Genomic DNA, 12,466 nt, shown 5'->3' with positions numbered 1-12,466 from the left:
TAACTGATGATGCTAGGCTGAAGCACTGAGCCATTTGTCTCTACGTTTGTCCCCGCCTACTTCACCGATCTGACAACTCTTAGTTTGAAACTGTGACTTAGAAGAGCTGGTAGGAACAGGTTTAGTATCTAGGGGCTGGGTGACTCCAAATCACTAATTTAGTGGGGATCGAGGAACTGGGGCAATACTGTATTCCACGCAGGATCTGGAGATCATCTATCCAGGCTGGGGCTTCTGGAGCAGGCGAGGACCCAGGTCCCCTGGAAGAACTGGTCCAGGGGACTGAATTCCCAGTGTGTTCCTAGAGCAGAGCATGAACACACTCCTGCCATTGCTGCTAGGCCTCAGCCTGGGCTCCACCGGAGCAGGTAAGGAGATTCTTTCTTGGGACCTTCCTTTCCTCTCCTCCTTTCCTCTGCAAGGGGGTTCATTTGGATTTGGACACCCCAGGCTACAGTTTGTCTCCCTGGTATATACTCTGATAGCACTTTGTCCTTTTGTATCTTTATGACAATTTTAAAATAATTTAGCTGTATAATTATTTGTGTAACATAGATCTCTTACTGGAATGTAGGCAAGGGCAACATCTGTCTTGTTTCCTGCTGCATTCTCAGCTGCTAGCACAGTGTCTGGCACATAATATGTGTGTATGCTTCATAAATATATATGGAGTGAATATTTAATAAAATATCCAGCATACAACAAAGCTGACTCTTTCCCTTGACCCCTTTTCTCACTCAATAATTTGCCTTACTGAAGGTCTTGTCCTGGGTAAATTGTTGCATTTAACCTTGCAAATAATTTCGGGCAATTCCTGTTTCCGTACTTAGTCTCATATAAAGAGGAAATGGCATCTAAAAACTTCTCTGCTACTACCCTCTATTCCCTTACTCGGTGCTCTCAGACACTCCAGTCAGGAGCTTGGTCTGTAGCTGCTGCCTGAGGCGGGAAAGCTACGCCTCACTCACAGGATGAAACTGGAGTTGGGGCTCCCTGAAGAGGTCTCTAAGCTGCTCCCCTTCTCTGGCTTCTGTAGGTGGCTTTTTAGCCCATGTGGAAAGCACCTGTCTGTTGGATGATGATGGGACTCCAAAGGATTTCACATATTGTGTCTCCTTCAACAAGGATTTGCTGACCTGCTGGGATCCCCAAACATCCCAAATGGCCCCTTGTGAATTTGGGGTACTGAGTGTCTTGGCGAATTACCTCTCAGATTACCTCAACCAACAGGAAAGCCTACTCCAGCGCTTGTCTAATGGGCTCCAGGACTGTGCCACACATACCCAGTCCTTCTGGGGATCACTGACCCACAGGACACGTAAGAAGAGAGGGGTGTAAAGGGGCTATTTTAAGAAGCACAATTAGGAGAGGGGAGTCCAGGGAGTATCCCTCTGTAGGCAAGGGGTTTGAGATTTGGGCAGGAAAGAAGCAGAAAATGTGTGGACCTGAAATGTAGAAAGAGTGAGTGTTGACCTTCAAAGGGTTGTTGATGGGAGTGGAGCAGAGATAAAGAAGGGGAGGTGATGTTTGAGCTAATGGGGAGCTATTGAGGAGAAAGTAAACATGCTTTCCTCCAGTGCAGAGCATCTCAAAGATGCAGAGCCAAGTTCAGCCAGGAGGGTGTCAGAACAACCAGAATGCCTTTTCCCAAAATGCGCATGCCTCTTTATGCTAGGTTCTGATGTTCTAGGTCTGGGATGGGCCTGGTCATGGGGATATTTAGAAAGCCTCCCAGGGGATTTCAATATGCTTTCTTGCCCCAAAGCCCTTGCCCTGGGAATGACTTGAGATTGGTAAAAGAAAATATGAAGATCTTCATAGGAGAGAGTAATATGTCTTAACATGTGATCTCTGGACCACTTTTCTCAGAATTGCCTGGGGAAGGTGCTTGTTAAAAATACAAACCCTTGTTGGGGCGCCTGGGTGGCGCAGTCGGTTAAGCGTCCGACTTCAGCCAGGTCACGATCTCGCGGTCCGTGAGTTCGAGCCCCGCATCAGGCTCTGGGCTGATGGCTCAGAGCCTGGAGCCTGTTTCCGATTCTGTGTCTCCCTCTCTCTCTGCCCCTCCCCCGTTCATGCTCTGTCTCTCTCTGTCCCAAAAATAAATAAAAAAAAAACGTTGAAAAAGAAAAAATTAAAAAAAAAAATACAAACCCTTGAGTGCCACTATACATCCTCTCAGTGAAAATATCTGGGGATGCAACCTAGGGAATCTGAGTTTTAACAGTTTCTTGGGTATTTATTTAAGATTTTGTTTGAAAAGCACCAAGGTAGAGGCAAGCAGGGGAGTCGCCTAGGACAACAAACTAGTAGAGAATGGCAATATTAGTAATCTCATTAACTTGGACTAGACTAATCCAAATTTAAGAGAATTAGATTCGAGTTAGGCCTGTTTCCTTAAACTCTCCAAGGAAAAATGTTGCTTGATTTAGCCACTTAATTTGTTAAATGAGATTTGAGGGCAGACATCTTTTCCTACCTTTACAAACCCCAACTTACAACTCTCGACAACAGTTAGCTTATATGCTTGAAATAAATACGACAACTTCTGAGACAGCTTGCAGTCCAGATCTGGCTTCTACTCAATGTGATCAAATGTAATTTTGGAGGAGGAAGGAAAGGAAGGGGCAGTGAAGGAATGGGAGAAGAGAAAGAGCAAAGCAGGAGTAAATTCTAACTCTTCATTTTCAAAGGGATATGTGGTGACATGGAGTGGGGGCGGGGAGGGCAGATTGGCAAAACCACGAAGAATTGAAGTAGGAAAGAAACCAGGTTGGAGAAGAAGCCAGTCTGTGGCCCTCTTTCACGACCACATTTTCCTCCTATGCAGGGCCACCAACTGTGCAGGTAGCCAAAACCACTCCTTTTAACACGAAGGAGCGTGTGATGCTGGCCTGCTATGTGTGGGGCTTCTATCCAGCTGATGTGAATATCTCATGGAGGAAGAATGGGCAGCCTGTCCTCCCTCACAGAAGTGCCCCTAAGATGGCTCAGCCCAATGGAGACTGGACGTATCAGACCGTCTCTCATTTAGCCACAACTCCCTCTTTCGGGGACACCTACACCTGCGTGGTGGATCACATCGGGGCTCTTGAGCCCATCTGCGAGGACTGGAGTAAGTGCATGGCGGGTGAGAGGAATTAGGGTTGAAGCAGAGAGCTATTGTGAGTGGATGATTGAAAAAGGAACAGCAGCATTTTGGCACAGGGAGTGACATGTGGATGGGTCCATGGTATATGGCAGGGAAGGGAGATGCTATGAATGAGAAGCGAGTCTGGAGGAACCAGAGATGGAGCAATGGGAGACAGGAATGGAAAGAGTGACTGTAGTTGTCGCCATGGTGGTATGGTTGATGTTGTGGTGCATGTGTCTGAGGGTGGGAGGGAACAGCGTGACTGTCCTGCAAAAGAGGATGTGGATTTGGTAACCATGTTTTCAGGACCTCAAATCGTGATGCAATATTTTAGGATCCTCAAATTTCAACTATTCTGTTGTCGGGTCAGGAATGGGAATTGAGGAAATAAAAAAGGTTTCAGGAGAAAGAGAAATTTCTGTTGGTGTGGGGCAGTACTGAATTTGGGCTGCTCTGACAGGGAAGAAAAAGCCATGGCTGGCAGGCACTTTGGTTTACATGCTTGGGGCCTAATGAACAGGAACCAATCGCCACTGGATTGCAAGCCCAGGATTGGAAGTAGTTAAAGGTACCAAGAGATTTGGTATACAGATTTGGGGAAAGAGAAGAGGAAGAAATGAGGAAGAGGAAGAGGAAGAGGAAGGGTATCTACAAAGGGCCAGGGAACAGAGTCCCAGACTGGCTGCTGAGACTGGGTTCCCCCTTTGGGGAGTGCTGTCTTGCTGGGCAGCTGAGAAGGGCATGAGGAGCAGAGAGAAGAACCCACAGGCACACCTCAGTTCTCCTGGGAAAGTCTCCTTCCTAACATGCACCTGAGTTTCCTTTGGTGATGGAATGTTCATTCTAGCATGGGGAAGGAAACCGGGTGTGATGAGATTCAGAGTATGATGGGTTCCAGGAGGCAGGAGCTACTGAGTGGGATGGAGACATGTTCTGGAAATCTGGATGTGGACAGGAGGAGACACATCGGTATCGGATAACTCATGGAATGGGATCATTGAGAGTTAACAAAGGTGGAAAGACATTTTAATAGACAAATACTCGGGTAGAACACATAAGGGAGTAAACGTTGTCACCATGGGGTAAATGGAGAAGGGATTGAGGAATACTTTATTCTTTGGTGAGAGAGCCTGTGGGGGTGAAGGAAGGAAAAAAGATGCCTTGAGAGGTCCCACTGTATTAGAGAGGACCGAGTAGCTAGAGTGATAACTCTGGTGACAGGGGTCCCCCAGGGCTACTCTAGGAGTGGAGAGCTACAGGATGGGGGTTTTGAGGAAGGTCTGTTTCCTTGAGAGTAGGTTGGTGTGAGCTAGATCCTTGGCTTTGGGATAAAGCACCTTTGAACCTGCTAGGTACAGGTCACACTAAATTAAGTTTGCTCTGGGAATGAGCGACAGATTGGTTCTAGTAAGTTTCTATTTTTTGCAGCACCTGGGCTGTCCCCGATGCAGACACTGAAGGTTTCGGTGGCTGCAGTGACTCTGGGCCTGGGCCTCATCATTTTCTCTCTTGGTTTGCTCAGCTGGCGGAAAGCTAGCTCCTCTGGTGAGTGCTGCACCTAATCTCCTGTTGCCAGTCTTGCTCCCAATTTCTGCTCACTCTCCGTTTGTGACCGGTCCTCCCATTGCTACCCCATTTGCCGTGAGTATTGCCAGAGACTTTTATCCACAGACTGACCTCTAATCAAATATTTTCTTCTCCTAGGCTACATTTTCCTCCCTGGGTCCAGTTATCCAGAAGGTAACATCTCTATTGGTCTGTTTGCCTACTGGTCCTTTGGAGGGGTGAGAGTTCACTGGGATCAGCTTTTGGGCTCAGCTAATGGTGCTTATCACAGGGTTGAAGTTCCACCAGCATGTTGCCAAGAGCATAATTTAAACTGCCATTGTTAGGATTGGGAACAGGAAAGAGGAATGCCTACACCCCTGTCTTCTATCCAGTGGAGCATCTATGGGGACACGACTGAAAGTGGCTTTGTAGCATTAGTCCTTGGTGATCTAGAATTTTCAGTATCACTGTATTATGGGCTCTGGCATGGATGGTTATAGAGACCGATGATGGGGTCAAGTTGGTTTAAAGTCTTATTATGGCCTTTTTATTTCTTCTGCAGGTCAACACATCTCCTAGAGGCAGGGTCTTACAACTTCTGCTCCAAGGGAGGAGGAGATTCAAACTCTTAGTGATGCTGCTGTGTCCCCTCAACATCCTCAGACCCTCCAAATTTTCTTGGATCCTATGGTTTCTCCACCCAGATCTTTGAACTTCCCAGCCCGCCCCATGTAAACCTTAGTGAGTTGGGGGAACTTGTTCCTGGGAATATTCTGTAACCAAGTTAATATCCAAGGCTATGTTTCTGGGGCAAATGCAGTCTGGGGAGGAAGGTTAAAGGCCCTTGTGGGGCCCACACTGTGCAATGGGGGCCAGTGAGTCACTGGTGATCATGTCTGAGGAATAAACTCTGGTGGAAATAAGGTTTTTCTGTGCTTTTTCCTGAGGCCCTGGGGAGGCACCACAAGCAGAGTTATGGATTGGGTGAATTCTTTCCTATTTGAGTGGAGGAGTCAGTGCCTCCTTCTAATTATTCCCTTTAGACATAACAGAATGGGGGCAGTTTTCTGATACATAATTCATAAGAAGAAATTAAACCGTGGTTGGATGGAGTCACAGAATAAGGGAGAGGCAGGGAATTGACAGTTGACTGACCTCATAAGGGGTCTTAGGAGGATTGAATGACTTCATACTTGCGGACGGCTAAGAACATTGCTGGCACATGCTAAGCCCATGGTAGTGATGTTAGTTATTACCTGTTACTCACCTTTCTGGCCCAAGCATTGCATCAAGTGCTTTACATGCATTATTTCATTTTGTCCTCATCACAACCCTGATGCAGATCCTCAGATAGGACTTGGCGCAGAGTTCAACTCCAGATGGGAGTTCTGGGCAGTTATTTCTTCCATACCCTAAGCAGGGAAGGGCCCATAGCTCAAGTACTTATTTAGGTCCTGGGCTAAGTGCTTTGTGTTTTTATCTCATTAATTTCTCACAATAACCCTAGAAGGAAAAGATTGTCTCCTTCTGTGTCACAGATGAAGAAAGCAAGATTCAGGGGTTAAATAGGGTGTCTAAGATCAAAGAGCAAATTCTCTATGTTTGTCTACCTTAGCTGGAAGTAAGTAGATTGCTTTATTCTGAGGATCTTCATGCTGGTGAACACACCACTCTTCAGAGCCACGCTTTCATTTCCTTCTACCCCAAACCCGAGGGACATCCACTACTGAGGTACAAATTTCACACCTGTGGAAGAGAGGTGCCGTTTGTTTCCAGTGAAGGGTGACACCTGCTGGACACAGAAAGCTGGGCAGTGGAATTGTTTTTGGAATTGGAGTTGGATACTGCGGGCAAGGAAACAAAACCAAAAATGAAGATGAGTACTGAAGCAGCTTAGCCTACCAGAATATTGGGGCAGGAGAACAAGGGGTTATGGATGCATATTTGCATGTGGGTATCTATGTAGGAATATATAAGATCAGAATCTGATGAGCTGGGGGAAGAGGCAGAAGACAAACTGCATTACTCTGTGTGCTGCTATCCATGAATGTGGGTGTGTGTGTGTGTGTGAGGGGGGGTCATGGGGGCTAGAACCCTTCATCTTTGGACTGTTTCTACGCTGATGGGAGCCTGCAGAAGAATGGGGGAAGCACTGTTCTTACAGAATTGATGTCCAAAGTAGGTGCCTCAGAACCAATGAATAGATCCCCTCCACATCCACGCTTTCCCCAGAAGGATCCTTGTGATCGGGGCATTTGTCCTGGAAGAAGTTTACTGAAGAAGTCAATGGGAGGGGAAAGTGCTCATGAATTCAGAATGGTTATTCTCAGAGCAAGGCCATCCATATAAGGTCAGAACAGGGAAAGTGCTGTGTGCTGTGCTAATTGGTAAATGTAGGTTCAGAAATTAATCTCTAGAAATTTTATCAGTTTTATATTTCTTTTTTTTGCATTTATATATAACATTTAATGAATCAGCTTATATATAATGTAAATAATCTTTCACCTCTACTGGACTTTATTTTTTAAAATTTAAAAATTTTTTATGTTTATTTATTTTAAATTTTTTTTAATGTTTATTTATTTTTGAGACAGAGAATGAACAGGGGAGGGGCAGAGAGAGAGGGAGACACAGAATCTGAAACGGGCTCCAGTCTCTGAGCTGTCAGCACAGAGCCCGACGCGGGGCTTGTGAGATCACGACCTGAGCCGAAGTCGGACGCTTAACCGACTGAGCCACCCAGGTGCCCCTGTTTATTTATTTTTAAGAGAGAGAAAGAGCATGAGTGAGGGAGGGCCAGAGAGAAGGAGACACAGAATAGGAAGCAGGTTCCAGGCTCTGAGCTGTCAGTGCAGAGTCCGATGTGGGGCTCGAACTCACAAACCCTGAAATCATGGCCTGAGGTGAAGTTGGAGGCTTAACTGACTGAGCCACCCAGGTGCCCCCAACTTGACTTTCTCTAAAAACTTACTGTTTTAAGTCTTGTATTGCTTCATTTTCATTTTTCCTTTCAGTGTTTTTATTTTTGTTTGTTCGACAAAGCAAATTCCTTTTGAAATGCTAGTTTGGTCTGGGGGTGGGGCTCTGGGTCATGTCAATGACAGGCTGATTTGGAAGAAGCTGCACATCCAAAGGGTCTGGGTCTGGTCACAGCAGTGGAGGTCAAAGTGACAGGGCCCCCAGGGGAAGGAAGGAGGGAATCAGCTAATTGAAAACTTCTAGTACCCTTCTGGAGATTCCTGGCAGGCTTGTATCGGACCCAACTTTGTGGGGTTTTGTTTTATGGGGAGGGCTGTCCCCTTTCCGATGAGGAGTAGGAAAAAGTGCCCTCTAGGTCTCCTTGGATCCAGGAAGCTAGATTAAGGAGAAAAGGGAGGAGCTACCTGTCCTTGCATAGGGGAGTGAGTGGTGTCTGGATGGAAAGTAAAACTGGACTAATGGGGGGCCAGCTCCCAGACTGTGTAAGGAGAGTAGAATGTTAAACATAGTCAAATGCAAAAAGGTGTGTGTGTGTGTGTGTGTGTGTGTGTGTGTGTGTGTGTGTCTGTGTCTGTGTGAGTGAGAGAGAGAGAGAGAGAAAGAGGAGAGAGGGAGTTGCACTGTTGGGTTGTATCTAATCCAAGTGGTACAATACACGGTTCTCTCCCTTCAATGTCTTGTTCATTTTAAAAGCTGAACTGGGAGCTGGAATTGACTTTAAAGTTCATCTAGTCCAACGCCCTACTCATAATGGAGCTGGGTCTATGTTCATGAGGGCATGCGCCATGCAAGGAGTTCCTTCAACCCTTGGGGCAGATATCAATACTTTAGAGAACCGTGTTGACCTCAAGTTTGAGGTTCTTCTTTTGATATGATTTCAATCATAATATGGAATCTAAAAAAAACCCAACAAATGAAAAAACAAAAAGCGGAATCAGGCCTGTAAACACAAGAGAACAAACTGGGTCTGCCTGGGTGACTCGGTTAAGTATCTGACTCTCGATTTCAGGTCAGGTCATAATCTCACGGTTCATGAGTTCGAGCCCTATGTCAGGCTCTGAGCTGACAGCATGAAGCCTGCTTGGAACTCTCTCTCTCCTTCTCTTTGTGCCCCTCCCCTGATCATGCTATCTCCCTCTCAAAATAAATAAATAAATAAATAAATAAATAAACATTAAAAACCCCCAACACAGCAAACTGATGATGGCCAGAGGGGAGGGGACAGGGAGATGGGCAAAATGGGTGAAGGGGAGTGGGAGACACAGGCTTCCTGTTATGGAATGAATGAATCACAAGAATGAAAGGTACAGCTAAGGAATATAGTCAATGATATTGTAATAGCCGTAATAGCGCTGTATGGTGATGGATGGTAGCTACACTTGTGAGTACAGTATAACTCATAGAGAAGTTGAATCACTATGTTATATACCTGAAACAAATGTAACATTGTGTGTCAACTATACTCAGATTAAAAAAAAATAATAGACAATGGGAATAAAACCCAAACACACAATGGGAAGGTGTATCCTCAGTGCTTTTTTCCTGAATGACAGCATGCTCCTGTGCTCCAGGTTGTCTTTATTTCCTTACTCATGTACATATTCATGTGAAAAGAACAGAAGAAGATTGGTGTTTAATCTCAGTGTTTATTTAGGAAAATTATTTTTTTTCCAGGCCAATCCCCAAGGGCTGCAGAGAGTGGAAAGGCTCCAAAACCAAAAAGATTGTCCCAGACAGGGGATTCACGTACTCTCCTGACCCTTCTCCCCATTTTCCATTGCAAATGAGGTTTCCAAAAGCCCTTGGCCAGACTGGTCAGAGGCAAGGAATGAAGAAATGACTTTCATTGTCCTAGGGCCTCAAGAGAAAACAGATGGCATGTTCAAAATAAGACAGTTCAAGGAGAATCTATGTACAAGGAAGTATTTACAAAGAGGTGGGTGGGGGCTAGTACAGTGTCATCTGGAGGTAGCAGCAGGTGGGCTGTCATTACCACAAGGTCCAAAGAGGCAAGGGACTGGAGGAGTCATCAGAGTTCAGAAGTAGAGCTAGTCCTACAGTGTCACTACCTTGCTGGCAACAGTGCCTTTCAGTCATGGGGCATAGACTGTCCAAGGTGACTTCGGAAGGGAGCCAATGGAGTAAAAACTCTAACCTCACTACCCTCCCCTGCTTTCAGGGCAAGGCTCAAAACAAGAGGAAGCTGTGGAACTTGGGAGCCCGCACAGCGTTCGGCACAAACACTGGGCAGGAGAAATGTGGATCCCAGGAGAAATATAGGACAGTTGGCACATTTACAATATGAAGGAAAGAAGCCAAAGTTGTGGCAGTGTGGTGGTGGTGGGGGTGGGAAGATGCAAAACTTGGGCTTCCTTTGGTCTTGAGCAGGGACCACTGCTTAGTCATAAGAGAAGACAGTAATTTCCCACTCAGGGATCTCAGAGAATACTCTATCCTTTACCCATTTCTGTCCCTTACCCTAGTGCAAGGCTTATGTAACTCTTTGCATATCTTTATTTTTTGAGACATATTTTACTGTAAGGATTTTTTGTTTGTTTGTTTGTTTTGATGTGGAAACAGAGAGTGAGAACAGAGGAGAGGGGCAGAGAGAGAGAGACGGGGGCGGGGAGAGAGAGAGAGAGAGAGAGAGAGAGAGAGAGAGAGAGAGACTTAAACAGGTCTACGCCCAGTGCAGAGTTCGACATGGGGCTCAATACCATGACCCTTAGATCATGACCTGAGCTGAAATTAAGAGTAAGATGCTCAACCGACTGAGTCACCCAGACACCTGTATTATGCTTTTTAAAATTCACTTTTGCATAGTGGTCCCGTGTATGCTCAGTTAATTCTGAGACATTTTATGGACTTTGCTGTAATTATGATTTGTTATCTTATTGTAATTTTATTTTCAAATCCATTATTTCTGGTGTAGAGAAGTGTAACCAACATTTTAAAAAGTGCAGTAAAAAATAACATAAAATTTACCATCTTAACCATTTTGAAGTGTACATTTCAGTAGTGTGAAGTGAATTCTCATTGCTGTGCAACAAATCTCCAAAACTTTCTCATTATGCAAAACTGAACTTCTGTTCCCATTGAACAGCAGGTTCCCGTTTCCCTCTCTCCTCAGCCCCTGTAACCACCATACTACTTTCTGTTTCTATGAATTTGACTACTTTAGATACTTCATCGAAGGTGCAATCATACAGTAGTTGTCCTTTTGTGACTGGGTTATTTAAGGACTTAGCATAATGTCCTTAAAGTTCATCCATGTTGTAGCATGTGATGGGATTTCCTTCCTTTTTTAAAGCCGAATAATATTCCATTACATGGATATCCCACATCTTGTTTATACACTCACCCATCAGTTCACACTTGGGTTTTTTCCATCCCTTGGCTATTGTGAATAATGCTGCTATGAACACTGGTGTACAAATATCTGTTCAGGTGCCTGCTTTTTTTTTTTATTTTTTGATAGCAGCCATCCTAATGGGTGTAAGATGATATTTCATTGGGTTTTGATTTGCATTTCTCTAATGATTAGTGATGTTGAACACCTTTCTATATGCTTGTCAGCCATTTGAATATCATTGTTAGAGAAATACCTATTCACGTTTTTTGCCCATTTTTAAATTGTTTTTGTGTGTGGCTTTATTTGTTGTTGCTGTTGAGTTGTAGGAATTCTTTATATATTCTGGTTATTAACACCTTATCATATATGTAATTTACAAATAGTAGAAGTTAACCACTTTTTGTAGGTTATCATATATGGGACAAACTTGCTGAATTCTTTTGCTGGTTTCAGCGGTTTGTTTGTTGTTGATATTCTCTTTCCTTTTTCCAGGTAGATAATAATATCCTTAGCAGACTCTGAGAGTATCTTGTCAAATCCTTGAAATTCTTAGTTTTCTTTTTCATAGGATTGACTAGGACCTCTAGGGCCATGTTAAATAGTAGCAGCGACAAAGAACATTAGTGTTAAAAGAAATGCAACCAGATGTTCTCCATTAACTACAATGTTTGCTGCAGGTTTTTTAAAAAAATTAAATGTGTCATTTGGGATAATTGTAGATTCACATATAGTTGTAAAAAAAAATAGTACAAACAGATCCCATGTACCCTTTACCCAGTTTTCCCTGATGGTAAAATATTACAACCAGGATATGCCAATACTTAGCTGCACCCACTTCCCTATTGCCTCACCTTCCCCTTAACCTCTGGCAGTTGCTAATCTGTCTTCCATTTCTGTATATTGTCATTTCAAAAATGTTTTATAAATGGAAGCATACAGTATATAACTTTTGGAGATCGGTTTTTTTTTTTTCTATTGGCATATTTCTCTGTAGATTACACAAGGTTGTTCCTTATATAGTTTTTTATTGCTGGGTTGCCATGGTATAGATATGGCACAGTTGGTTGAAGGATATCTGGGTTGTTTCCAGTATTTAGATAATATGAATAAGTCTTCTTTAAACATTTATGTACATGTTTCTGTGTGGACATAAGTCTTTATTTCTCCAAGATAAATGCCCAACAGTGTAATTGCTGAGTTGTGCAGTGGTTGCATGCTTAGTATGTGTGTATGTATGTATTTAAAGTTTAATTATTTATTTTGGGGGGGCATGAGTGGAGGAGGGGCAGAGAGGGAGAGAGAATCCAAAGCAGGCTCTGCACCATCACACAGAGTCCAACATGGGGTTTGAACTCACGAGCCATGAGATCATGACCCCAGCCAAAGTCAGAAGCTCAACTGACTGAGCCACCCAGGTGCCCCACATGTTTAGTTTTTAAAGAAACTGCCAAACT

At 44.2% G+C, this 12,466-nt stretch overlaps 1 protein-coding gene across 2 annotated transcripts; it reads left to right on the top strand.

Moving 5' to 3' along the window:
- On the top strand, positions 1–5,604 carry LOC112862071 (HLA class II histocompatibility antigen, DM beta chain). Of its 2 annotated transcripts, XM_025925299.2 has the most exons (6): positions 15–368; positions 1,037–1,318; positions 2,831–3,115; positions 4,562–4,678; positions 4,838–4,873; positions 5,244–5,604. In XM_025925299.2, exons 1-6 carry the CDS (start codon positions 314–316, stop codon positions 5,258–5,260), a joined length of 792 nt encoding a protein of 263 aa, XP_025781084.2. In that variant the 5' UTR covers positions 15–313; the 3' UTR covers positions 5,261–5,604. The 2 variants fall into 2 exon arrangements, with proteins under 2 accessions (XP_086562671.1, XP_025781084.2); XM_086706545.1 differs by lacking the exon at positions 4,838–4,873 and having other exon boundaries at positions 1–368.
- Positions 5,605–12,466: the final 6,862 nt, after the last annotated feature.

Source organism: Puma concolor, chromosome B2, assembly GCF_028749965.1.
Source record: "Puma concolor isolate L17-30 chromosome B2, mPumCon1.1.hap2, whole genome shotgun sequence".
Lineage (NCBI taxonomy): Eukaryota > Metazoa > Chordata > Mammalia > Carnivora > Felidae > Puma > Puma concolor.
This window is presented reverse-complemented; position numbering and strand designations above follow the sequence as displayed.

Coding starts and splice junctions, on each gene's coding strand:
- LOC112862071 (XM_025925299.2), top strand. CDS start 314: ATGAACACACTCCTGCCATTGCTGCTAGGCCTCAGCCTGGGCTCCACC. Junction 369..1,036: donor CCTGGGCTCCACCGGAGCAG/GTAAGGAGATTC, acceptor TGGCTTCTGTAG/GTGGCTTTTTAGCCCATGTG. Junction 1,319..2,830: donor ATCACTGACCCACAGGACAC/GTAAGAAGAGAG, acceptor CCTCCTATGCAG/GGCCACCAACTGTGCAGGTA.